Source organism: Panicum virgatum, chromosome 6N (assembly GCF_016808335.1).
Source record: "Panicum virgatum strain AP13 chromosome 6N, P.virgatum_v5, whole genome shotgun sequence".
NCBI lineage: Eukaryota > Viridiplantae > Streptophyta > Magnoliopsida > Poales > Poaceae > Panicum > Panicum virgatum.
In genome coordinates this window covers 7,552,128-7,579,628 of record NC_053150.1, presented here as the reverse complement: position 1 = coordinate 7,579,628, position 27,501 = coordinate 7,552,128, and the positions used below count along the sequence as shown (strand labels likewise).

Sequence of the window (27,501 nt, the reverse complement as noted above, 5' to 3'; positions counted from 1 at the left end):
CATGTGACATTGACCTATAATCAGCAACTGCACATCACAGAACAGCTCTATACATGGAAAATGGAGATGATAAAATCAGTGCACATTTTGTGTCAGCCATTTACATTTCGGCATTGTAATTTGACTGCCTGAACATTTGTAAAGGTTAGAACACCCATTCTATTGATAAAATTGATGACATTTTCCCAAGACATCTAAACCGTCCACCTTTGACCTTCGTTGATGGAGAAGCAGCTCATTTCTGGAGATCAAGAAAGCCCAATGTAGAATTGTCGGGCACTCGGGCTCCTTTTCTTTTGCCTTTTCTGGAGGCAGCAGTAGGGTACTTCCCTATACATATAAAATAATAAAATGTACGAAATGCACAAGACCCAGAACTTCAGTTCTAAAAGAGTTGCAAAAACCACAGAGTTCCTCAGGCTTACAGGACCACTTGACCAATATGTATACTTCTAACCTGAAAACCTATATAATCAATTCGGAATCCATATTAACAGATTATATGGATTCCACTTTCCATAGCAATCATTGATTCTTCTTGTAGTCATCTCCAAGGACATTGTCAGGCTCCTTAGCATCAGAAGTGGACTGTATCTGAACCGACGAGATCAAGAGCAAACCATTTGGAAATGGGTGCTAACTTCACATACTTGGTGAAACTGCGTTGTGCATCCATCAGTACCTTGCCATATGGAGTGCATGACTGCAAGAGCATGGTTGACTTGTATATGGGGAAAAAATGCTAGACTGGAGTTGGATGTGCACAGGTCTGTGGGACAGAATAGCACTTTCAGCTTGGGAAGAGCTTCTACTGTTTTCTCATGCGTGCAGACATAACCCCTATACAGCAGAATGTGAGGGTCTGCAAAGACTGTTACAAGTAGTACAATAAATCAATGATGCTCATAGTACGTGTAACATGTCCTGCGTCATGATAAAGACACAATCCATCCTTTCTCGCTGGAGAGTATATGTGTTCCATCTAATGCAATTTTGCCCTTGCTCTTCTTTTCTACTTGAAATGAAATGCAGCTCTCCTATAATATTCACCAAGGGGAAAACATTGGATCACAATTATGATTCCAACATGACATTCAATTGAACCAGTTGATCATTTTGTATAGCTTGTTCATGGAGGGAAAGGAAATTTCCAGAGCTTGGAACGCACAGGTTTCTGGTAAAACTGTTTATGATACAAAAGACAGCTGTGCCTCTCCAATCGGATTGTGCAGATGTTGGGATCAATGTGCAATAAATCAACCACCAAAAAGGCAATTTGCTCATCATGTTCTCCAAATAGTTTCTACGAATTCATTACTGTTTTTTTATGGCTATACTCACCACCTGTTTTCGTTCTAATCCTTGATCTCCTTGAAAGCTACAGCAAACAGATGCCTTCATATCTTGAACTGTTCGATCAGTCTGAGAAGGCTATATGTCTCAGCATCAGGCATTGCCCCTCTCAGAATCATTGTCCTCAACAAATCTGGCTCATAAACTTTTGCCTTCACATAAGCTTTAAGGAGGGTGTTGTACACAAAGGAATTCCTACAATATTTTGATTCACTCAGTTCTCCATATACTCTCTTTGCATTTTCCAAGTCACCAATTTCTGCAAAGTTCTCAAGCAACATATGGGTAGTCTCCAACCACGGTGTTGAACTTCTCACCTTCTTAGTTACAACTTCTTTCTTCCCCATATCCATTGTGTTCAAAGCTTCTTTAACAAGACCCGATTTCAAGCAACCTAAAGCTAAGTGGCGATAAGTAATAGCATTCGGCTGGCATCCACTTGCTCTCATTTCTTTGAACACAGCTGATGCTTTATCCACAATACCATGCCTGCAGTAAACTGATAAAATGGAATTGAATTGTTCTGTAAGGCTTAACTTCTTTGTTGAATTTATATTGACCCATATCTTCTCTGCCTGTTCAATGGACCCAACCTTCCCAAATGCTTCAATTGCTAGTATGAAGCTTTTTGATCGAATATGAGGGAGACCTTGCATGATCTCCCATGTTCTCTTTAGCTCCTTTTCCTTCCCAAGGTATCCATATAAGATTAAAAGAATTTCGAGTGTAGACCAATTAGTGCCTGTCATGGAATTCTCAATGGCTTCTACATATGTCTGGCAAACAGTATACAGCCTTGCTACAGCATGCGCAATAGCAAGAATGCCATAAGTGATCTCACTGGGCTCAATCTTTGCTCTCTTCATATCATTGAACACCCTCGCTACCCCATCAATGTTGTGCTCATTGGCCTGTATCTTCAACAAGATGTTGTAGGTTGACGTGTGAGGGGTTACACGATCAGCTTTCATCTGAGAAAGGATCTTGGATATAGTTTTCCTGCGCCCAAGTGAAGAATGGAGGATGATCAGGCCGTTGTAAACATATGGCGAAATTGGCAGGGACAATTCCCTCATTTTCCTCATGTATGCGTAGGAATGCTTGATCAGACCCAGATCCAAAGCAGCGATGACAAGGTTGTTGTAGAGCAGCTCTTTCTGGTATTCCTGAGGCACGCGAAGGAAAAGGCTTTCAGCTTCAGAAATGCCATGGACTTTAGCCGTGAACTCTAGGAGATATGAGTAATCAAGCTCACTCAGCTTGTAGGGCCTCTCTCTCATGATCCATTCCATGACCTGCAGTAAGAAAACAATTGCAGAAATGAGGTGTCAGTTCTTGAATAAATAAAAGGTAAGGAAAATCTTGCCAAGAGCGACCACTATCCGTATATCAGAAGTAATTTTTGGTATAACTGAATCATAATATGAGCATAGGAACATGCCTTTTTCTCACAGCAGCTAAACTGCAGGGATCACAAGGAAGATCTTATTGAAGGCGATGGAATCCCAGCCAGGAAGACCGGGAATGCGAGAAAGGGAAAGAAGAAATTGGGGCCAGAACAAGAGTACCTGGAGGGCGGTGCGGTGTTGGCGGTGGCGTCGGAGGCGGTTGACGGCGTGGAAGACGTGTCCGCGGTGCACGGCGCGGCCGTCGGCCATCCACCCCCGCATGGCCGCGCACACCGACGCCGCCCGCTCCACCCGCCGCGCCAGCGAGCCCTCCTGCCCCGGCTCATCGCGGGGCCCCTCCGCCGCAGGAGGAGGCTGCGGCGGCGAAGGAGGAGAAGGGACGAGGGCGTCGCAGCCGGAGCTGGTGAAGAATCCTGCGGCGGGGACGTGGGCGGGGAGCGGCGGCCGCCGGCGCCGGAGCAGCGCCCGTAGCAGCAGCATGGCGGCGGAGCTGAGCCGGGGAGCACCGGAGCACTGGACACTTCCCGCGTCTGCGGCCGTCGGATCGGAAATCAACGCTCCGGAAGGCACCCAAGAAGTTTTATCATGGGCGATGGCAAAGATGAATCAACGCTCCTGACGAATCGATCCTCTGAAAAGATGAAAAGACTGACAAATTTATGGAAACATTCGAATTCACATCGTTTTTAAGGTGTTGATTCTTTTCTTTCTTTTTTTTTGAAAGCAAGGTGTCGATTCTTGAATGAACATGACAAAAGAAATACCATCATCAGATCATAAACATTTGCCAGAGTGCTTGAATTGATTCTATCGTCATTTATAGGTTACAGAAAGCGTCACTGCATCGTCTGCTATAAACAGCTGCCCCAAAGGACAAAATGAGATACATCTAGCGTGGTCAAAAGATTTGCAGAAACGATCCAAGCTTCACCGTGGAGTCCAGCATAAGGGATCACTTTGCATTTTTGGATTTTTGGAAATGAATCTTCAACATTTGAAATATTAAATGTAGACTAATCGCAAAACTAATTACAGATCTCGTCTATAAACTACGATACGAATCTAATGAGCCTAATTAATCCATCATTAGAGCATGTTTACTGTAGCAATTTTTGTGTCTTATCACGTCCTGATTAGGCTCATTAGATTCGTCTCGCGATTTACAGTCCATTTGTGTAATGCGATTTATTTTTCGACTACATTTAGTACACTATGCAAACGATTTACAAAAATTTTGCATTTTGGCTTTATGGATCTAAACAGCTCCTAAATCAAAAAGGCGAATGAGAAGCTAGGAGCGTCTTTTGGGGGGACTGCAATATCAAGGATCAAACGCAGAAAAAAAAAGTCAAACAGGGTGATCCCAACAGCCAGCGCCACAACACAAAGGAGAATCATAAGTAATAATTGCAGGTTGGAAGGGAAAGCGAATAGGGCACAATGCAAATATGGTAAGTAACACACCTGATGATATGGCATATTTATTACTGCGAAAATGTTACTTCAATGATCCATTTTGTAATGGCTCTTGTACTTACTTTCAACCTGATGCAATTTGATGAAAATACATAAACATTGTCCCTCAGTAGAAAGCAAAAAAAATATGGCCAGAAGAAAGAGCAATAATTTACCAGCCAAGTATTGTAGCTGATTGTGGTATGTACACCGCTCTGTCCAGCAGAATGGAGATATGATGGTTAAAAGCTTTGCAGCAAATACCTTCAGGGCCGTACCGGCAAATCCAGAGGCCGTGTGCGAAACTATGAACTCGGGCCCTAGTGGTCTAGTAAAAATAATCAAATGTCTGATTAAGAGGAGGAGAAACTTGCGGTTCCTTTCTAATCAAATGTCATCTATCCTATGTTTCTTTTGACACTTTTGATAACCAGATGCATATTTTCTAGAAGACACAACTAACAATAGAAACAACAAAATTAATAGATGTATTTGGAACTAGTAATCATCGATATAATAAACAACATCGTGTGAGACTCAGAGATTGAGATTACCTTCGACAGCTTCAATCCAACGGCAGGGCGTCTTGCTGCATTCTTGGCTTCTCAATCCAAGTCCAAACTAGCAGACAGTACACACAGGAGCACACAGCCACCACCGTCCGAACTATGCCTGGACCCGTGGCAGGTCTGCAGCGGCCAGGGCGGCAGCCGGCCGGGCCAAGCCACACGAGCGCCGAGCGGGAGGGGCCAGGGGATGCCTGGGCGGCGGGCGCTGCTGGCTGCTGCCTGCTTTGCTATTCGCTCCATGCCTCGATCGCCTGGACGGCAGAGGTCGCTCGATCGTGGTGACGGCAGAAGCGGGAGGCTGCTTGGAGTTGGACTGGGTTACACAGTTTTCACTTCTATGATATATTTGGGCCACAATTTACATTGTATTGGGCCAAAATATAGCCAAAATAAAGCTCATTATATAAATATAGCTAATACACTCATTGTATCTTGGGGGCCATTGAAACTTGGGGGCCCTGTGCGGTCGCAAGGGCCGCACGGGCCTAAAAACGAGCCTGATACCTTCTTCAACTATGATTCCTGAAAATTCAACAAGATATTATAAGCAAACCTCTAAAGAACTTTATATTAATATATTATAAGCAAACCTCTAAAGGACTTTATATTATAAGCAAATCTCTAAAGGACTTTATATTTCCTCACTTCATAAGCGAACCTGTAATAGAGAACAAACAGTTCACTGCTACATTTATGCAATAGTATATAGTACTGTTTGTTCCATGGCATTAAAACTCTTCCAGAAATAAGAGAAGTCATTAGTGTTGGAGTATATTGAGTCCATGTGTATAGAAGCCCATCTAGAGGCCCATGTGTAGGTATTATATATACCCACCCTTCTAGGGTTGGAGGAATACAGAAAATATTCTCTCAAATATGGTATCAGCCTAGGGTTAGGTTTAGCCTCTCCTCTCCTCTCCCGTCCATCCCGCAGTAGCAGCAGCCGCCGCCGGCGCCACCGGCCCCCTCCCTTCCCCTCTCTTCCTTCCCTCCTCTCCCTCCCTCCTCCTCTGCTCCGGGCGCAGGAGGCCCTGCGCCGCGCGTGCTGGGCGCCGCCACCACCGCCTGGCCTCCTTCCTCCCCTGCTGCTGCCGCGCTCGGGGCTCGGGGAGGCCCGTGGACGTCCTACGCCGCCGTCGCGGGTCCTGGAGCCACCGGCGTGGGTCATCTCGGCGCGGGCGCAGCAGCGGGAGGCCCTGCGGCCGCCGGCGCGGGCAATCCCGGCCCGATACACCCTGGGGCTGCCGCCCTGGCCGCCCCGGTGGGTCCTGGCGCCGCCGCAGCCGTGGGTGGGGCCACCGCCGCCGCCCAGGCAGGGCCTGCAGCCGCCACAGCCGCCCAGACCGCCGCTGCCGCCGCCCAAGATGTTCCTGGTGCGGGCGCGGGCGCGGATGGGCCCTCTGACGCCACTCAAGACGACGACGTCGCCGCCGCTGCCGCCGTCACCGCCCTCCGAGCCGCGATCGCTGCCGGCAAGCAGCCCGCAGTCACCGCGGCCGCGGTCGATCCCATGTGGTCCGAGATCGGGATGCCTCCCATGGATGCGCCACTCTCCGCCGCCGCCTTCCGTGGTCAGCAGGCCGACGCCGCTCTCGCTACAGCACTCCTCACCGCCAAATCGGAAGCTTCGGTGGCCCACGAGCGGGTCCGCGTGGCTGCCCTCGCCTGGGAGCGCGAGCGCGCCACGGCCGACGCCCTCGCCCTCTGGGTTGCCGAGGCGGAGCGCTTCCTCCGCGTCTCCTCCGGCCAGCACGTCGACCCCGAGCACGGCACCTCCTCCCACCACGCCCCGCTCACTGGATCTGGAGCTCGGTACGACCCGACTGACCCCATGGTCGCCCAGCTCCACCTCCAGGCGGCCGGCGTCCAGAACATCAGGTCTCTGGTCTCCGTCCTCCTCGACCCCGCGTCCTCCTCCTACGGCCGCTGGCGGGACCAGGTCCTCCTCACCCTCCGCCGCTACGCCCTCTGACGACCACGTCCTCGTCGACTCGCCGATCGCGGCGCGTGACGTGACGTGGCTGCGCCTCGACAGCGTCGCCCTGTCCTGGATCTTCGGGACCATCTCCCTGGATCTTCAGGACCTCGTCAGGACACACGGCGGCACCGCGCGGCAGGCCTGGGTGGCGCTCGAGGGGCAGTTCCTCGGCAACGCCGAGTACCACGCCCTCCAGCTCGACGCCACCTTTCGCACCTTCGTGCAGGGGGACCTCTCCGTCGGTGAGTACTACCGGCAGATGAAGAGCATGGCCGATGCTCTTCACGACCTCGGGGATCCAGTGTCCGATCGGGTCTTGGTGCTCAATGTCCTACGGGGACTGAGCAGCACCTATGACCACCTGAAGGGCTGGATCGCCCGCCAGAGGACCCTTCCCCACCTTCCTGCAGGTCCGGGACGACCTCGCCCTCGAGGAGATCACCAGGGGTCTCGCGCCCGGATCGTCCTCGCCCACCCCCGCCGCGCTCGTTGCTACTCCACCGGCCTCCTCCACTGCTCCTGCCACCTCCCTCCTTGGTGATACTCCCGCCGGGCAGACCGGAGGAGGGGAGGAGGGGGGCCGTGGACGTCGCCGGCGACGGGGTGGTGGTGGTGGCACTGGTGGCCCTGCTTCTGGGAACCCCGCTACCGGTGGGGGCCGTCGGGGCGGCGCGCCGACACCGGCTCCCGCTCCCGCCCCTGCCGCTGGGGGTACGCCCCGGTCATCCTTCAGCAACCCATGGTCAGGGCGCATCTCGATGTGGCCGTTCCAGGGTCCGGGAGGGGGGGCCTCGTCCTCAGCTCCAGCCGGCGGCCATGTTCACTGGCGCTGCTCCACTCTTCGCGCCTTCCTGGACCCCGCCCGCTCAGCCCAGCCAGCAGCCGACCTGGCCTGGGGGGTGGGACCAGGCCGCTCTGACGTAGTCCTTCAGCACCATGGGACTGACGCCGCCGACCAGCACCGAGTGGATTGCCGACTCGGGCGCCTAGTTCCACACCACTCCCGATGCTGGTATCATCTCTTCTGTCCAACCCCCACACCCCTCTTGTCCTTCTTCTATCATGGTTGGTGATGGGTCTTGTCTTCCTGTCACCGCCGTGGGTTCTGCTCCTCGTCTTCCTCATGTTCTTGTTGCTCCTCAAATGGTTCACAACCTTCTTTCTATTCGCCAGTTTACTGCTGACAACTCCTGTTCTATCGAATTTGACTCCTCTGGTCTTACTGTGAAGGATTCGGCTTCCCGGCGTCCACTTCTCCGATGTGACAGCCCGGGGCCCCTTTACACTCTTCGGCTTCCTGCTTCTGCTGCCTCGCCTTCGGCTTCTTCGTCTTCTACTTTTGCCGTGACGCCTTCTTCCACCACCTGGCACCGCCGGCTTGGTCACCCCGGCCGCGACGTTTTGGCTCAGCTCCGCCGTAGTACCGATGTTCCATGTACTAGGGCTCCTGCTGAGCACCTCTGTCATGCGTGCCAGTTAGGTCGTCATGTTAGACTTCCGTTTTCTTTTTCTTCTTCGCATGCTGCGCATGCTTTTGATCTCATTCACTGTGATCTGTGGACATCTCCTGTACTCAGCATGTCTGGCTATAAATATTATCTGGTCATTGTTGATGATTTTTCTCATTACTCTTGGACTTTCCCTTTGCGCGCTAAGTCTGAGACCTTCCCCACCCTCCTCCACTTCTTTGCCTGGGTGTCCACTCAGTTCGGCCTCACCGTTAAGGCCGTCCAGTGTGACAACGGGCGGGAGTTCGATAACTCCACCTCCCGGTCTTTCTTCATGTCTCGGGGTGTTTAGCTGCGTATGTCTTGTCCGTATACCTCTCCTCAGAACGGCAAGGCTGAGCGGATGATTCGCACGACGAACGACGTCGTGCGCACCCTTCTGATCCAGGCTTCTCTCCCCCCGCGCTTCTGGGCTGAGAGCCTCCACACCGCCACCTACCTGCTCAACCGCCTTTCGTCCACTGCTTCTCCTACTCCCGCTCCACACCACGCTCTTTTCGGTACCCCTCCTCGCTACGACCACCTTCGGGTCTTCGGGTGTGCGTGTTACCCTAACACCTCCGCCACCGCTTCTCACAAGCTGGCGCCCCGCTCGTCACGTTGTGTGTTCCTTGGGTACTCCCCTGACCACAAGGGATACCGATGCTTTGACCTCATCTCTCGCCGCGTTCTGATCTCCCGACACGTCGTCTTCGACGAGTCGGATTTCCCCTACTCCACCTCCTCCACACCTTCTTCTGATCCCGAGCTCGCGTCTCTGTTTCCGACTGACCCGGTGGTTCAGCCACCGTTACCTGTCTGTCCTTTTCCTGCAGGTTTTCCCGGCGCACCGGCACCACTTCCGGTGATCCCTGCTGCGCCGAGCGCAGCCCCGGTGCCCGCGGTCGCGCCACGCGCGGCCCCCGGACCTCTGGTCGTGCCACGCACGGACCCGGTGTCTCCCGTTGCGCCACGCGCGGCCCCGGTGCCTTCCACTGCACCTGAGCGGTACGCTCAACCGGTGCAGGTGTACCGGCGTCGCTTGGCGCCGAACCCGGCGCCACAGCGGTACGCTGAGCCGGTGCAGGTGTACCGGCGTCGTTCGGCGTCGGCACCGGCGTCGCCTCCTGCTCCGGAGGCTTCTGCGACGCCGACACCGGAGCCGTCGCCGCCAGCTCCGGCTCCCTCTCGAGCCGAGCCGGAGGTGTACCACCCACCGGTCCTCCATCGGGATCCTCGGCATATCCATCCCATGGTGACTCGGCGGATGGCGTCCCAGGCCGCGACTCTCTCCGCCACCGAGGGAGAGCCGCGGGTCTCTCCGGTACCCTCCTCTGTCCACGACGCCTTGGCGGATCCTCACTGGCGTCGCGCAATGGAAGAGGAGTACGCGGCTCTTCTTGCCAACCAGACGTGGGACCTCGTGCCGCGTCCGTCTGGTTGCAATGTGGTGATTGGCAAGTGGATCTGGACGCATAAGCGTCGGGCTGACGGCACACTGGAGCGCTACAAGGCTCGCTGGGTTCTCCGGGGGTTCACTCAGCGGCCTGGTGTGGACTATGATGAGACTTTCAGCCCGGTCGTGAAGCCCGCTACGGTGCGCACGGTCCTCTCGCGCACTTGGCCTGTGCACCAGCTGGACGTGAAGAATGCGTTTCTTCACGGCACCTTGTCAGAGACTATCTACTGCTCTCAGCCAGCGGGATTTGTGGACTCGAGTCGTCCGGTTATGGTCTGCCGGCTCAACAAGTCTCTCTATGGACTGAAGCAGGCTCCTCGGACTTGGTACTCTCGGTTCGCCACGTTCTTGATGACACTGGGATTCACCGAGGCCAAGTCTGACACGTCTCTCTTCATCTACCGCCGTGGGGATGAGACTGCCTATCTGCTGCTATATGTCGACGACATTGTGCTCACAGCTTCCAGTCAGCAGTTGCTTCAGAGTGTCATCTCCTCTCTGCAGCGGGAGTTTGCTATGAAGGATCCCGGTCAGCTCCACCACTTCTTGGGCGTCACTGTTGAGCCTCGCCCGTCTGGTCTTCTCCTTCACCAGCGGCAGTATGCCCTCAATATTCTGGAGCGGGCTGGAATGACTGATTGCAAGCCCTGCTCCACTCCAGTCGACACTCAGGCGAAGCTGTCTGCTGATCTGGGTGCTCCGGTGGATGATCCTACTGCCTACCGGAGTCTGGCCGGCGCTTTGCAGTACCTCACCTTCACCAGGCCGGATCTCACCTACGCTGTTCAGCAGGTCTGTCTCCATATGCATGATCCCCGGGAGTCACACCTTGCTGCGCTGAAGCGTCTCCTCCGGTACGTCCGTGGCACTGTGGACCTCGGCCTGGTACTTCACCGCTCGTCCTCTGCTGAGCTGGTGGTCTACACCGACGCTGACTGGGCTGGCTGCCCGGACACTCGTCGCTCCACCTCCGGCTACGCCGTCTTCCTGGGCGGGAACCTGGTCTCCTGGTCGTCCAAGCGGCAGCCGGTTGTCTCCCGCTCCAGTGCCGAGGCGGAGTACCGGGCTGTCGCTAACGGCGTGGCGGAGGCGTCCTGGCTACGACAGCTCTTGGCGGAGCTCCACAGCCCGCTCGCCAAGAGCACGCTCGTCTACTGCGACAACGTCAGCGCCGTGTATCTCTCCACCAACCCCGTCCAGCATCAGCGGACGAAGCACGTGGAGATCGACCTACACTTCGTGCGCGACAGAGTCGCCATCGGCGATGTTCGGGTACTCCATGTCCCGACTACCTCCCAGTTTGCTGACATCTTCACCAAGGGGCTGCCCTCGTCGACCTTCTCGGAGTTTCGATCCAGCCTCAACGTAGCCGGTGGCTAGTTGTGGCTGCGGGGGTATTAGCCCTTTTGTGCTCTACTTGTACTCTCATCTTGTCCAGTCTTGAACACCGCTGCGTCGGTTGTTCAGACTGCGAGGGGGGGGTGTTAGCTTTCTTGTTGTCCAGTCTTGAACACCGCTGCGCCGGTAGTTCAGACTGCGGGGGGGTGTTGGAGTATATTGAGCCCATGTGTATAGAGGCTCATCTAGAGGCTCATGTGTAGGTATTATATATACCCACCCTTCTAGGGTTGGAGGAATACAGAAAATATTCTCTCAAATAATTAGAAAGCCATATCCAGGATGAATTTAAAATGAAAAGATAACCTCATGCAGTTTACACAGTGGCAACACTAATTATGAATTTGGAAAATACTTTAGCAAGCAGCCCTATGGACAGCAATTAAGATCAAATATGCAAGGCATAAGGCAACACTTCGGTAACGCGCGACTGCAAAGTAAATTGTGTTGCAGATAACTCTGTGTGCGGAGCAATGACCATCAATTGCAGAACAAAATATTACATAACTAATGCACATATGCAAAGACAATTGTGATAAATACAGGTACAATCAATGCACACACCAGTTAGCATGGATTATGAGGTGTAAGGCAATGAGTAACTAATGTACAATGGCAAAGTATATATATACTAAAATAAACATATACTTGAGTAAAAGTTGATGGCAACAGACCTATTATGAATTTCCTGAGTGCTTGAATGTTTCAAGGTGGCCAGGTGACATAAGGGCATCTCCAGTGGTGCATCCACATCACCTAGGAGACAACATAAGAGGTAGTCATAGTTTCTCAGCCCCTTCAGCACTCTCATCAAAACATGTGCTTGACAATGTTGCACTCTTTTCCTATTGAGCCCAAACCTTCATTCTCTTCTTCTCTTCTCTATATAATGAAATCCAGGGGCGGCAACGATTGAAGATAGCTGGCAAAATGCCATTACACATGCTCCAAAGCTCTAGCGCAATAGCAAAAGGAACAACTGGACCCATGTAGAGAAGTCACGAAGCATGAAGAATGGAAATTCTGTGAAGATAAGCAACTAAATAACCGGTGTTATTGACTCCCCATCCTCTCACTGGTGCCCAAAAACCTGAGTTGTATGTTAATTTGTCAACTAACTAGCCCAATTTATCCGAATGAAATATGTGAGACCCAAAGAATGGATTTACGCAACATGCACCCAGCTACTCCCGGGCATTTTACTCAAACCTCTTTCCACCATTAACTTCCTTAACCTCTTAACCTTTTCCCACTTTTTTGCTTGTGCATAAATGTTACCCAAGAGAATGTAATATCCAGTCTCTTCAGGCTCCAGTTCAAAGCACTTTGAAGCAACAACCTCCCCAAGCTCAACATTATTGTGCAACCTGCAAGCAAGAAGCAAGGCACCCCAAACACTAGCATGTGGCCGCAATGGCATCTGCATGATCAGCTGGAATGCTTCGTCCAACTTTCCGCTACGCCCAAGAAGATCCACCATAATAGTGTAATGCTCCACTGTGGGATTAATTCTATATTTGCTTGACATGGAAGTGAAGCAAACACGGGCTTCTTCAATCAGTCCTGCATGACTGTATGCAGACAACAACCCCACAAAGGTCACCGCGTTAGGATCAATCTTAGCATCAGACATTTCCTTGAACAAGCCAACAGCTTCACTTAATTTTCCATGCATCCCACAGCCCACTATCATTGCGCTGTAAGACACCAGGTCTCTCATCCGCAAGCCTCTGAACAAGTCGAAAGCTCTATCCATCTGCCCGCTCTTGGTGTACAAATCAACCAGAGCGGTGCGCAGGTGATCATCCAGCTCAACCCCCACAGACTCCATGAAACTCTCGACCCAAAGGCCGAACCTCAAGTCCCCCAGCTGCCAGCAAGCAGAGATGACAGATGAGAAAGTCTTCTCATTGGGCAGCACCCAAACATGGGGCTTCAGCATCCGGTTAAAAATACCAAGTGCCTCCCGGGCACAGCCATTCTGTGCATAGCATGCTATCATAGCGTTCCATGCGTAAAGGTCCTTACTTTCCATACTCTCGAACAGGTCAGCAGCAGCTTGGACGTCCCCAACCTTGGCGTACCCTGAGATCATCGTGATCCAGGAAACATTGTTCCTGACGGGCATTCGCTCAAACAGCTCCCTCGCTCGAGCAAGTTGGCCCTGTGCGATGAACCCGCACACAAGGGCGTTCCAGGACGCGGCGTTTCTCTCGGGCATTTGGTCGAACAGCTCGATGGCCTCGTCGAGGTGGCCGGCCTTGGCGAGGCCGGCGACCATGGAGTTCCACGACACGACGTCCCGCGCGGGCATCGTATCGAACAGAGCGCGCGCGGCGGGGATGTCCCCCGCGCGGAGGCGGGAAGCGAGGAGCGAGTTGGACGCGACGAGGAGGGAGTGTCGGCGCAGCGCGGGCGCGCCATCGAGCAGGCCCGGTGCGTGCGCGGGAAGGAGGCGGGAGTAGAGGTGGGCGAGCGCGGCGTGCGGGTACGGGTGGGAGAGGAGGCCGAGGCGGAGGAGGTGCGCGTGGAGGGAGGCCGCCGCGGGGAGCGCGGCGTGGGCCGGGAGGCAGGGCACGGACTTGAGGACGGCGGCGAGGGCGAAGGGGCAGGGGCGGTGCGACGCGCGGAGCGACGAGAGGTAGAGCGCGACGGCGCGGCGGGGCCGGCCCTGGTCCGCCGCGGCGCGGATGGCGAGCGTCCACGGCGAGTTGAAGCCGGATGCGGCGGCGGCGGGAGGGGCGCGCATGCCCAGCGAGACGGGTGTGAACTGGCAACGAGTCCATTTCCAGAAGCAGCCCGGCTTCACTTGTTTCAACTGCACTTTTCGCAAATTCTCTGTATGACATGAAAAATATGATCATCTCATAAACCGAAGGCAAATTTTGCTGCCGGGCATCGTTAAAAGTTGGCTTTTGCTATAAACCATTAAAAAAGAGTCTTAGCTAGAAGACAATATAAAATGGTGTACATTGTGACCGTAGAATTTACCAATTCGCGTCGCATCATGTACAACAACGCACCGGACGCCGATCGTTTCTCAAATACAGCACATCCAGAAACTGGTACGTAGGTCGACGGAACACCAGCAAAGCTCAAGATGATCACGTCATAGACGCAAGATAAATCAAACGATCCAGAGCCATGATCAGCAAATACCCACCAAATTGACCCTCAACTTGCTGGAACCCATCATCACAGGACACGCAAAATATCACCATCCAACATACCACCACATTTGTACACTACAAATAGCTGCCGCAACAACAGGGCAGAAAATCAACAATCTAAGGTACCACTAAGCTCAGAGCAGGAAAAGCTTTACAAAAGAGGAAGATGATGCCAGCAGGCCATCTCCACGGATGCGCGCGGCAGCACCAGCCGCGGTCAGGAATTTCAGGGGCGGAGAACCAAAAAGACCTAACTTAGCAATGTCATCATCAATCAACTACCTGCGCTGCCGCCACGAGCAAGGAGATGCTGTGGACTTGATGAATATGACCTCTCATAATCTAACTGTTTGTCTTTTCTCCCTATCTCCTACAGGTCCTACCATTCTTTGCGCTAACAAATCTCAGTGCTGCGGGCGAGTCACCTTGTCGGCTGATCAGATGCCTGGTTGCTAGCAGCTGACGGCGCGGCTGATATCGCTGGGTGCGCTCCGTTGTCCTGAGGCGGTGCTGTCCCCCACTTTGGGTCCGCGTCTAATGGCTCGACCACATGGACTTTACCGTCGCTCATACCAAGTGCAATCTGGTTAGGCTCCACGGGATGAGCAGCAACCACCAATGGGTACACACGTCCAGGACTGTTGGATAAGATAGTACGTGTGAGAAACAGCAAGCAGAACATTAGTCCCTTGCAAAGCTCTGGTAGACTACACAGACTGAATACAGTAGTGCAAGTGATATATTACCCAGGTAGCATTGAAGGTGGAATGTATGCAGAAGGTGCAATTCTGCAGCGCAATCGAAGAGATTCCGCTTCAAAGACTCCAATAGCACCATCACAGAAAGCAGCATAGACTAAGAGACCATCACACGAGTATATTGCACTCGAGATTGGAGCTGGGAGTGCATCTCTTGGGGACCACTGCATATATTCAAATATCAATAGAAATTCGAAGGCAGTATGACAAGACCCAATATCCCAATTCATGGAACACAAAAAATAATTAACCATCTTTTGAAAAAAAATAGAGTTAAGATGAGTAGTAGCATAGCATTATTAAGCCACAAACAGTGCAGCCTACGATGCATTACTTTGATGTATGATTATGGAATACATGCAAAGGGATCATGCATTAGGTGATAAAGCTCAGTTTTGAAATCATTTTCAGTAGTTGATGTCAGTAAACATTAATGGAAAATGTATCCACAGTACAAAAAATGAAATGGCTGGATGGAAATGAGGAAAATCAATGAATCATGTCATTCATAGGAAAAACAGAAGTCAGAACAATACTAGATTTACAGAAGTTGAAAGAAACTAACCGAGCGCAAACATTCAAGATTTCCATCATAGATCGCCAAATGACTCTCATGAACTACCAAAACATGTGTCTGGTCATTGTGGAACTGCACCCTTGTATCGCCAACCAAAGTGCCAGACCGGTTTGCTGGGGGTTGGATATATCTTGATTTCTTTTTCTCCCAACCATCAATGCTCCATACACATAACTGCAACATTTTAAATCAACTACTAATCAGAAACAGATAAGTGATCCTTTAGAAATAGCAAAGTATATAGAAGAGGAACAAATAAGCAGGCAGATTTCTAGCATTTAATATATATCTGTTAGAAATTGATAGAGCAAAATCCATATTATCATACCTGAGCATCAGCGCCTGACGATACTAGCACATTCATAGATTGAGAAAAGGCCAGTCCAGTAATCTTTTTCTGATGGCCCTTGAGCTTACTTTTGACCTGATGTGATTCGATTAAGGAACATTAATACTAAGACTAACAATAAACATGCACTAAAGGATCACAAATACATTACAAAGTGTAAGATTCAACGTAACATGAATCAACAGTTAATGAGAACAAATTCCCAAACCTAAACTCTGAAAGTTAGCTAGATGAATATTGCTGGAAGCACGTACTTGATTGAAATATAAGTATGAAAAATATTATTTACAAGGGTCTATCAAGCTCCATTACAGAACACCAGAAATACTTATTATGTCTTTTTAGTTGACTCACTCAACAGTTTCCGATAAATAGGTTTGACTAGAAATCTCCACAGTAATATACTAATATGTTAGCAACAAAATGTAAATGCACATAATTCATAGCAAATTTTGTAGTTCCATTTTCACAAATCAAATTATCAAAGAAGCTTTCAAAGTATTAGCAATCAAATATGTCTTGTCGCTGAACTAAAATCTTATAATTTTCAAATGGAATAACAATGAGCAAAAGGAGAAAATAGCATACATCATCAATGCGGACATTGTAGATTTGAATGGTAGAGTCCTCCATTCCAATAGCGATGATATTATTGTCTTGTGGGTGGAATGCAAGGAAAGTTGCAGCAGGTGGAGGAGCCATGAAAGTAGTCATGACCTGTAAGGGATCCCAGATTCAAGCCGAAGAGTCAGAAATCAGTAATGGTGCGATCAAGGAATTACACTTTTCACTTTTCACCTTAAGTTATCAGCAAAAATATGATGTGTTATAATTCGTACTCATGGACATCTGTGGAACTAACAAAATTGGTAAATGGACAATCAAGGAAGAACTTTTTTCTTTGAAGTTATCAGCACAAAATTACATATAACCCATGGACATCTATGGAGCTAACAAAATTGTTGTGATAGGCACTGAAAAGGACATCTACCTTGAACGTCATCATATTGAACAAAGACACTTTGCCACCAGATGCAGACATAACGTAGGAGTCATTTTTGGATAATGCAATGCAAGCAGTTGCTTCTTCCGGGTTGCCATCATTAGTGTCATTTGTCATCAGAATCCCATTTGCAGGTTGCCACAATTGAGGTGCAACAGATGCAGTAGACTAAAAGGACATAAAACAACAAACTCAGAAAACAAGCAAACAAGATTGCAGTTAAATTGAAATGAAGTTCTCCAATCAAACCTTGCCATTAGGATTTCTGTCACTCCTTTGCCATTTCCACAACTTATGAACAGCATTGGAGCCAAGAGCCAACAGTGCAATTCCATTATTTGTATATAACAAACGGACAACCTGAAATAAGCACATCCATTATCAGAAATTTCCATAACTCAGAACATCAACATACTTGATTACACTATCTATCATAACGCATAACATCAAATCACACCAAAGACAACTTTGTGCAACAGTACTTATTCCTATTTTTAAAATAAAGAACACCAGATGTGTCAGATCAATTGTCTGATCAAACTATATAAAGTAATCACAATACTGTGATACAAGAAGAGATATTAACATACCTTGCTTGGGTTCGTGTCCGTGTCTGACAAATGCAGGGCTCGAAGATGTCCATTATCCACAATGTCAGCCAACTTCCAAGTTTTGACTTTTTCAGATTCATCTGTTATTCTCGGTTTAACATCTGGAGTTCTGCTTGCGTCCATAGGTGCCTGTAGTTTCTTTAACTTTAGCAAACCAACATAATGAACAGCAAGAGAGGACAGCATGGCAGAAAGAACTTACCAAGCCGCTCGTTGACACTGCAGGCAACATCCGGTCAGGCCGCTCGGCATTCACTGCTATAGGACTAGACACATTTGAAACAGGACCGAGGGCAACAATTGGAGGCTGCATTAAAATCAAACAAGAGTAAGATAATAACATACCTTGTCAATATTCACTAAAATCCCAGCAAAAGTTAAAAGAAAAGAAGGCAGCTAAGTGGTGAAGCTTCTAGGCAAACGAATCAGCTGACTACTTAACTCAAAACCCTTTCTAGTGTATCTTCTCAATGAACCAGAAGCAAGAAAGAAACAATTAGCTTTTGCCTGCCACAAATGTGGCAACAATTGCTAAGTTATTATGCCCATCGGGTAGCTCATCACAACTCTAGAAGCAGAAAGCAAGATACTAGCATCTGATAGGCGTGTGTTTGCCTGAGATCTGGCAAATGCAGCGCTGAACTAAGTAGGTCTCATAGGGTCTAACAAAATATTTTCAGCATGACACAGAAGTAAATAGAGCCAAATTATGTAATATTCGATGAGAGGTTAAGGCATCACTATCACTACCTTGGTATTTATTTGTTGAGGAGGTCCTCTAGAGCCCCCAAATGCTCTACTCTCGAGCATCCTAAGCAACCGCTGCCCATCAGTGTTGGCAAGTATTTTTATTCCATTATCACTTGTTGTAACAGCGAGTAGTGAGCCTTCTCTATTGAATCTCAAACGAGGGCTTGCCTGCAAATTATCAGTAAAAGATTGTTAAGCAGATCTTCAGTATGGGCAAGTCAAGATAATAGAGGAGGGGTGGGGGCTACTAACAGGAAGTCCACCATCACAATCTACTGTTGTTAGTATGTTGGTGCTATCCATGTCCCAGAATTTAACAAGAAATTCATCTCCAGCAGCCAAGAAGCGGTTTCTGGTTATGTCGAACTGAACAACACCGAGCGAACGTTTTCTGAAGCCATTGTATGTCCTCTTAATAGCCCCTTCAGTTTCATTCCACTCAACCAAGTGAGAATCGCCTTCTTTACTAGTACCACAAGAGAAGAGCCTGCAAGAAAAAGTCATAAGTGGACAGCTAAAATGTGTGAAACTGAAGATGAATCAAGATGCTCAGATATTTTGTTACTCTTCAACAGCTATTAAACTCTATTTAGCAATTTTTATGTCTCACCTTGTCCCATCAGCACTGTAAGCCATAGTAGTACACCAATGTCCAGGAGCATCATAGTCAACTCTTGAGCCCAAGCAATCATATAACCATGCCTTGATTTTTCCATCAATGGCAGTAGAGAAGATAAACTACAGAACAATCCAGAAAGCAAAATAAGAAATCCATTCAACAGATTGCAACTGGAAATGACAATGCAGAACCTTTGCTCATCAAACATTATAGCTAATGGAAATGAAGTAGTTGGTGATAAACACGAATGCAAATGTCTATTATAAAAAAATGGAAGAGTTAGCACTTAGCACAATGGCCAGAATATTAATAAATACGATCTGCAACGGCAGTGCAAAATAAATATAAGAATTCAAGAACATCAGCATTGAAGTCATTCCAATAATACCTGAATGGACTCCTTGTAGTGCGGGCATACAGAATAAACTGGAGCTTCATGACCTTCAAACGTGTATTGCTTTTGTCCTGTTTGAGCATCCCACACCTGCCAAATCCAATGTGCAAATATACTTAAGATCTAGTTCGTTTTGAGAAAAAGAATAGATCACACAATATGCTCACCTTAATGAGTTTGTCATCCCCACATGTAATGATAGATAGAGTCTTGTTGGGGTGAGAGAAGGCTATGTCATTAACCCCACCAATGTGTGCGTCAATCTGTTACATTTGCAAAAGAGTTAAGAGACCTTAAAGGCGGTCATTATTTATTCCCTAATCAGTATCAGATATGCACACACCTCTGCTTGCTGCCGTAAATCTCCATTAGGTACGAATGTGTATGTCTGAACAATATGCTTCGAGAAAGCAACTCCTGGAAATCAAATCACACTTATATGAGACAGGAGGACCTCAATATCTCCATTAGTAAGATCCAAGCGAAAATAGAACACCCCTAAGTATGCCATAACGACCGGTGTCATATTGAAACAATTGCTGAATTGCATGCCCAAATGTGTATAGTAGCACTGAAATGAACCACTCAGTACCTAGAATATTTCCGTCAGGGCTCCACAGACATCTATTGACAGATATTGCAGCATCTTTCATCAGTGCAGCCTGCACATAGAACACAAATTGTGCATGAGAACCACCACTTGAAGACACCAAGCTGCTAGTTCCAGCAGCATAAACCATGGTAATAACAGTAACTTAAGTAGTCACCTGCAAAGGCAATGTGCAGGAACCAATATCCCAAACTTTGAAAGTCTTGTGAGCTATCCTTTCGCGTGAACCAACTTCCCATACCGCAATGTCGCCCACATTTGTTCCAACTGCGTAGATCAGGAAGCTAAATATAACGGACAGTTACAAAAGTAACAATTCAACGGTCAAGAGGCGTGTTTCCAGCAAGTACCTAAAAGGATGGTTTGTTGGACAGGATGGAAATCCAGGCTCATAACATTAGAACCCTGATTAAGGGTACGAACCACTTGTTTCGGAAGGTCTTCTTGTGTGTACATATTGGCAGGATGGCTTGCACCAGAGAACGAAACCTGTCGTAGTTTTCGTGAATCATAACTTATCCGGTTATGGAAAATACAGAAAAACAAGTGAGGCTAAACACAAATATGTCTTTGAGTTCATCCATTACCTCATCTGGCTGCCCTACACACATCCTTTTCATGAGATGTTCTGAATCTGCAGACTGGTAATCAATGCCAGGTGCACTTGTAGGGGTTCTTGGATGCTTCAGAAATGCCGCTGCAAACAGATAGAAAGTTCAGGAAGGGCCAAACACTGCCACTGGTGACAACCTATCATTTAGCTCAATCGCTTTCAACTTACCTGTGTTTGGAGCCTGAACAAGACCAGGCGGTCCTTGTGCAACAGCAGCGTGAGGCAAAGAGGGATTGGCATTTGTCATCCAACCTGCAATTGCGTTCGGAGATGGCGACACCACAGGTTGAAATGGCTGCAAGATTGAAGCATGAAAGCATCATAAGGTAAATGATGTTTAGGGTAAATAAAATGGCCTACATCTGACAATACTTACAGCATGAGCACCCATTGGTGGAAATCCAGCTGACTTAGGGATGGATCCAACAAGGGGCCCATTGGCAGGCGGAGGAGCTCTTGCTCCATTGGTAGGAGCAGCACAAGAGTGATCAGTGAAGAGTGTCTTAATGTCTGGGTTTGGTCTGGGGTTCTTGCAAAGCTGATGTTGCCAGTTCAGACTGGAAAAAGAAAAAAACAAACCATGGTTAGCATCACCTTTTAGGAGCATGCAATGTGTTTCTGGAAGCATTTTTAGACTCGAACTGCATAACAGACAGATATATCCCAATTATGGCATGTATGGATACGACCTTAGGATAAGAAAAGGATGGTGTCTGCTATATACATCTAAAGCTAGAACCCCTATAAAAAGACAAAAAAATGTTTGTGTATTGGCTTATTTGATAAAAAGATATTAGGATAAACAGGTGGAGATATCCAAACCACACAGAACAATCTCAAAAGAAAGAACTATATCGAAAGGATTCAGTCTGGAACAACCAGAAGTAAAATTATAGCAAGTCAAAGAGACAAGTAAGCATTGATTGCAATAACCACTCCCTCCATTAATAAAACTCAATTTCACAGTGTCAGGGAATGCTTATTTATTATGTAGCCTGTGCGACCATCACTCTTTATTCCAGGTGTTGGCCGGGGCATGAGCAATGAAAATCAACCATCTGCTCCGTCAAATATCCTTTAATGGTTCAGTGCTAAGACTTAACATTCTGATCCCTAATACCCTACTCAGCCATCATAACTAAGGGAAGCCACATAAACATATTATTTAGCATTGGAATAACCAGAAAGAAGATAAAGAATAAAAATAGTAAACTCCCACATGTAGCAGTACCGTGAGAGAGCTCTTCGATTTACCTTTTTGCACACGTGAAAATTAAATGCTACCATACAATCTAATTAAATTGATACCAAAGAATACAATATCACTTTTATTCACAAATTGCAACCATGGTATACTAAAGAAGTGCAATATGTGTGACTAAGTATATCAAAATTAAATCAACCAAGCACCTTTGATTGATCAGTGTGCGAAGTCTCGAAGCTTTGAATGGTGGGAAATTCAGCTTGTCCCGGAACAGTGGGTTCGCCTCAATGAGCTTCTTGAGCTCCAAGAGCATGATATTCCGAGCAGACTTTGTGTCCCCATACTTGGATAGCTGCTCATTTTGCCTGTTTTCATCATCAATAAAACAATCACAACCGCATCAACCAAATGCACTAGACATTTTGCTTCCGAAAGGAACATTGCCATACCTAAAATTCTCCAAGGTCAGCAGCTGTGTTATCTCCTTGAACAGCTCCTCATTGAAGGAGGCGAACACCTTGAGATCCTTCACGAGAATCTCCACAGCTTTGGCCCTATCATGCCTGTGAAACCGACAGCAAATTCAGCTCAGCACAGATCAACCTTGACAATGACCAAGTACCTAGAGTAGCTTAATAACGAGTCAGACACCTATCAAGGGCCTCGAGGTACTTCTGCTTGCGGATCTCAAAGAAGATCTTCATGGAGTAGCGGTTGTCCTCCACCTTGGTGAAGCCGCTGAGGTATTTCTCCACCTCGTCCCACTCGCCGCCCTGCACAAGGTCCTCAAAGTGCTTCATGTTGAAGTAGAACCCAGACTCCTGCTCCAACCTGCACGAGGAACCGAAAAAGCGTCAGGAATCTCAGACCACACAGCACGCCAAGGCTCCAAAAGCCCCATTCACGATCGTGGCGGATACTCACTTGTGCACCGTCTCCTTGAACTTCTCCTCATCGAGGAACTGCAGGATGAGGAACACCAGCTCCCTGCTCAGAGACGACATGGCTCCCCCGATCCCACCCGGAGCCTCCAGCTCTCAAAAACCCGCCTAAACCTCCGGCCTTCCCGGCAGATCCCCTCCCAAATCCCCCCCCCCCCCCCCCCACAAAACCCGCTCCAAACCACGGCCCAAAGACCACAGCAAACACGCACCGCGAGCTCAGAACCTAGCTCGCGAGCCCAGAGCCAGACCCCACGGGCCAAGCAAGCTCACAACCTAAGCACGGGCGTCGCCAAGCCCATGCCGCCGGGATTCCCGGCCGATTCCGTCGGCGCGACCGCCGATCTGTAGGTGCCGACGCCGGCGGCTCGAATCCGGCCGCCAGGCGGCGCCTCCAGGAGCTCCCTGCTCAACAGCGCAGCCACCGCCTAGGGTTTGGCCGCGCCGCCGCCTCCGTCTCCACCCCTCAGCTCCAGCCGCCGCGTTTCCCTTTCTTATCTCTCTCTCTCTCTCTCTTGCTTTCCCTCTCCGAAAACTTCTCTCACTCTATTTTTTCCCCTCTCTCTCTCTCCTTTGAGTTTTTTTTGGACCGCATTTTATAGCCACTTCGACCAGTCTCCCCATTTATAGCAACCCAGACAACCCGAGATATGACGGTAACACCATCGGGCACCACTCTATTCACGCAACTGCCACTTCGGAGGCAGGGGTATCAGGGGTAGTCTTGGTAAATTTCTCGGTGAGGGCAGAAGCGGAAATGGGACGGTCGCGTGGTCGCTTGCAAGCCAGGGAGGGGCGTTTAGGTCATTCGGCGCGGGGGGTTATGGGAGCATCTGGGGGTGGTGCGGGGCCCACAAAGATCGTGGGGTCGAAGAGGGGTGGGATGGTCATTTGGGAGCCAAGCTACTGTAAGTTTCCCCTGCTGCCACGTCATCCTTCCTCGTACCCATTAACTCCTTTTTCTTGCCAGTTTTTTCCTCCCTCTCTCCGGCTGTGTTTAGTTCCCCTGGAATTTACTGTAGCGCAAGGGAAAAACACTGTAGCGCACTGTAGCACTTTTCGTTTGTTTGTGGTAGATATTATCCTATCATGACCTAATTAGGCTCAAAAGATTCGTCTCGCAACGTACATCAAAACTATGCAATTAGTTTTTTATTTACCTACATTTAGTACTCCATGCATGAGTCATTTGGTACATTTAATGTTTCGATGTGATGGAGATGTGATGAAAAGTGATGTTTTTGTGTGGGTTTTTGGTGTATCTAAACACAGCCTCTATCGCTTTCTGGCGCAACGCCGGTTTCGAATTTTGAACGGTACACGTTGGTGGTAGACGCACCCAGTACACCAACCCAACTTTTCAGGCGTGTACCCAGTTTGATAATGACAGGAGATAGAATAGAGCTATCGAGGAGTGTGCTTTCGTGCATATGCTACATATTTTGTTCAACATCAACATCAACATAGCCTTTTTTCCCAAGCAAGTTGGGGTGGGCTAGAGATGAAACCCGAAAGAAATAAGTTCAAGGTTCAGGCACATTGATAGCTAGTCTCCAAGCGCTCCTATCCAAAGCTATCTCTTTAGAGATATTCCAGTCCATAAGGTCTCTCTTAACCGACTCATCCCACGTCAGTTTAGGTCTACCTCTACCCCTCTTTACATTATCGACCCGCTCAAGAACCCCATTACGCACCGGCGCTTCAGGAGGCCTTCGTTGGACATGTCCAAACCATCTCAGCCGATGCTGGGTAAGTTTCTCCTCAATTGGTGCTACTCCGACCATATCCCGAATAACTTCGTTCCGGACTCTATCCCTCCTTGTGTGCCCGCAAAACCACCGCAACATCCGCATCTCTGCTACACTCAGTTGCTGGACATGTCGCCTTTTTGTAGGCCAACATTCAGCACCGTATAGCATCGCCGGACGAATTGCTGTCCTATAGAATTTGCCTTTTAGCTTTTGTGGCACCCTCTTGTCACAAAGGATGCCAGAAGCTTGCCGCCATTTCAACCAGCCAGCTGAAATTCTATGCCTAACATCTTCATCAATGTCGCCATCCTTTTGTAGCATCGATCCTAAATACCGAAAAGTATCCTTCTGAACCACCACTTGTCCATCTAGACTAACGTCTCCCCCCTCATGCCTAGTCGCGCTGAAATCGCACATCATGTACTCGGTCTTGGTCCTACTAAGTCTGAACCCTTTCGACTCTAACGTGCGTCTCCACAGCTCTAACTTCCTATTAACCTCTGCCCTACTCTCGTCAACTAGCACCACATCATCAGCAAAGAGCATACACCAAGGGATCTCACCTTGTATATCCCTTGTGACCTCATCCATCACTAAAGCAAATAAATAAGGGCTCAATGTTGACCCCTGGTGTAGGCCTATGTTAATAGGAAAGTCAGTGGTGTTGCCATCACATGTCCGGACAAACGTCGTCGTATCCTTGTACATATCCTTAATGAGGGTAATGTACTTAGTTGGGACTTTGTGCTTCTCCAAGGCCCACCACATGAAATTATAAAATTTTAATGATATAAATTCATATCTTGTGTATCAACCCATTATATGTACGGAGTATTTTGGGTTAAATGTCTCTGGTTTTCACTCAAGTCCTCCAATCCTGTGGAAAATACTCTTCTTTACTGACAAAAAATGACTATTCTTTGTATAGTGTACACACCATAAATACCGTTTTGCAAAATATATGACATACATACGTGTGTTCTCTTATCACTAATAGATATTTTCAATAAAAAGATGGTGATGTTTTTTATCTCTAAAGCAACCTTTCCCAACCACTACTGATTTCTCACAATAGCATGTTAAAAGGACGAGTAAGACAATTTGTGTCATTGCCACAAATACATGCATGTGTATCTGGAATGAACTAAAATGGCTATGATTGTGAGACCAAAGTCGCGTACAATGAATAGAGTAAGAACACATTTATGATATTCCTTGTGTTAATATGCATGTATAACAAGAGAACATCTTTGTTACTTCTTTAATATGGTGCATTGCCAAAAATATCTATGTGTCATCTTGATTTACACCCACAACAACGCTTGCAAAATACTGATTGTTGACCATATGCATGGGGAAAGTGTTTCAATGCAATCCCAGTATTACCTTTCTTGCACACCTACACCTCTCACCTAGTGGATTTATGTGCCACCCTAAGTGTAAAACTACGCCATGTGCAAAAAAAACCATGACAACCAGTTGGTATGCGCTGACGAGTAGATGAAACTCCAGCGACCAGCCAGCTAGTTTGCACCAACATGTGAACAAAACCGTAGCAGCCAGCCAACTAGTCTGCACCGGCATGCGAACAAAGCTGCACTGGCTAACTGATCTACGTCAACGTGCGGACAAAACCATGGCACACAACCAAGTCGCCTGCACTAACGTGCAAACAAAACCACATCGAACAACTAGCTAGTCTGCACCCACGTGTGGGACAAAACTGCGGTGCCAATTGGTTTGCTCCGACATGTAGACAAAACAGCGGCGGCCGATTTATCTACCCTAACGGGTGACATGACTGTGGGTTTATCTGCAGCTTGTTTGCGCTGATGTAGGGAGAAAACCACGTGACTAGCATGTCAGGGTTGACATGATGATGATACTGTGTCAGCTAGCTTGTTTATGTTGATTTAGGGATGAAATCGCGACAGCTGGTGTGCCTGCGCAAATTCTAAGGATGAGATTGCGACATCCAGATGGTCTACATTGACTTACGGACAACATGTGCCCGCAACCGTACTCTTCGGTTTTGGTGGGCTACTACGGGAGCATCCAACTGTACTCTTCAATTTTGGTTTTATCACATTGACATGATTTAATATACAAACTTTTATTTGCACGTAACCATGCATAGTTATTCAAAATGTGATATAAATGTGTGCAAAGTATAATTGCGCCGTTTTAGGTTGTGCAATGATCAAGCTTCATCACAAACTTGTCACATCTTGGAACAAAAATATGTCATTTTAAATGTGTCCTTCACACTTGAAAATTAAGTAGCACAATACACACATTCTACACATGTAAGAGCAGCTGCAGCAACAGTCCCTAAATCAAACCCTCTACATACTAAATGGGGGTTGCTTCTATTTTTTAAGGACTTTTCAAATTTATTTAACTCCAGCAATAGCCTTCAGTTCTAACTTATAATAGAGAGCTCTCTAGAGACCATATAGAAATAGAGAGAGGAAAAGGAGGTTTGGAGGTTTTCCCAAAATAGAGGGTCTAGTAGAAGGTCTATTTGGAGTGCCTCTTTTTTGTTTAACCCTCTAAACTTGAGATAGGGGCTGTTAGAAGGTCTACTGGAGCTGCACTACCATATGAATGCTGGGTTTGCTGGAATATAAAAGTTATGCTCTACATGGTCCGTGGGGTTAAAAAACTTAAGACGGAATAACATGAATCAAAATTAAGTGCCTGTTTGGCAGGGTTCCAAAACTGGCTCCAGCTAGAGCCTGCCAAACGGTCCAAAATGGAGCAGCTCCAGGCAAGGAGCCGCACGTGGAGCCCCTTCCGGCTATCCACTAGGGAGGTGAAGCCACGAAATGAGGCTCCAAACGGCTCCACGAGCAAGCCCCGTCCTCTTGTCTCACTTTACCCTCTCTTGTCCACTGCGGGAGCACGATTAGGCAGAGCTCGCGACCTTGACACTTTGTCCCTGGCGAGCAGCACACCGCCATCGGCGGGAGGAAGGAAGAGGGGCGCTCGGCTAGCCGATGGTGGGAGGGAGAAAGGGCGCGGCCGGCCGACGGCGGGAGGA

At 48.4% G+C, this 27,501-nt stretch overlaps 2 protein-coding genes across 10 annotated transcripts; both read right to left on the bottom strand.

Moving 5' to 3' along the window:
- Nucleotides 1-17: 17 nt before the first annotated feature.
- LOC120678357 (pentatricopeptide repeat-containing protein At1g07590, mitochondrial-like) lies at nucleotides 18-13,889 on the bottom strand. Of its 9 annotated transcripts, XM_039959502.1 has the most exons (8): nucleotides 11,783-12,276; nucleotides 4,772-5,308; nucleotides 4,394-4,545; nucleotides 4,227-4,307; nucleotides 2,922-3,393; nucleotides 2,609-2,648; nucleotides 2,465-2,519; nucleotides 18-2,352 (listed from the first exon to the last, which is right to left on the bottom strand). In XM_039959502.1, the coding sequence occupies exons 5-8, from the start codon at nucleotides 3,240-3,242 to the stop codon at nucleotides 1,398-1,400; spliced, it is 1,371 nt and encodes a 456-aa protein (XP_039815436.1). In that variant the 5' UTR covers nucleotides 3,243-3,393; nucleotides 4,227-4,307; nucleotides 4,394-4,545; nucleotides 4,772-5,308; nucleotides 11,783-12,276; the 3' UTR covers nucleotides 18-1,397. The 9 variants fall into 9 exon arrangements, with proteins under 9 accessions (XP_039815436.1, XP_039815434.1, XP_039815435.1 ...); XM_039959500.1 differs by having other exon boundaries at nucleotides 18-2,648; XM_039959494.1 differs by lacking the exons at nucleotides 18-2,352; nucleotides 2,465-2,519; nucleotides 2,609-2,648 and having other exon boundaries at nucleotides 3,251-3,393; nucleotides 11,783-13,889.
- A 364-nt stretch (nucleotides 13,890-14,253) lies between these two features.
- On the bottom strand, nucleotides 14,254-23,274 carry LOC120678356 (protein TOPLESS-RELATED PROTEIN 2-like). The gene is made up of 25 exons (XM_039959493.1): nucleotides 22,691-23,274; nucleotides 22,418-22,597; nucleotides 22,216-22,329; nucleotides 21,973-22,131; nucleotides 20,939-21,119; nucleotides 20,731-20,857; nucleotides 20,537-20,646; nucleotides 20,300-20,438; nucleotides 20,107-20,216; nucleotides 19,932-20,001; nucleotides 19,683-19,756; nucleotides 19,507-19,602; nucleotides 19,334-19,429; nucleotides 18,937-19,064; nucleotides 18,579-18,813; nucleotides 18,327-18,494; nucleotides 17,779-17,883; nucleotides 17,556-17,705; nucleotides 17,215-17,325; nucleotides 16,954-17,133; nucleotides 16,551-16,679; nucleotides 15,942-16,037; nucleotides 15,602-15,787; nucleotides 15,025-15,200; nucleotides 14,254-14,916 (listed from the first exon to the last, which is right to left on the bottom strand). The coding sequence occupies exons 1-25, from the start codon at nucleotides 22,768-22,770 to the stop codon at nucleotides 14,700-14,702; spliced, it is 3,417 nt and encodes a 1,138-aa protein (XP_039815427.1). The 5' UTR covers nucleotides 22,771-23,274; the 3' UTR covers nucleotides 14,254-14,699.
- Nucleotides 23,275-27,501: the final 4,227 nt, after the last annotated feature.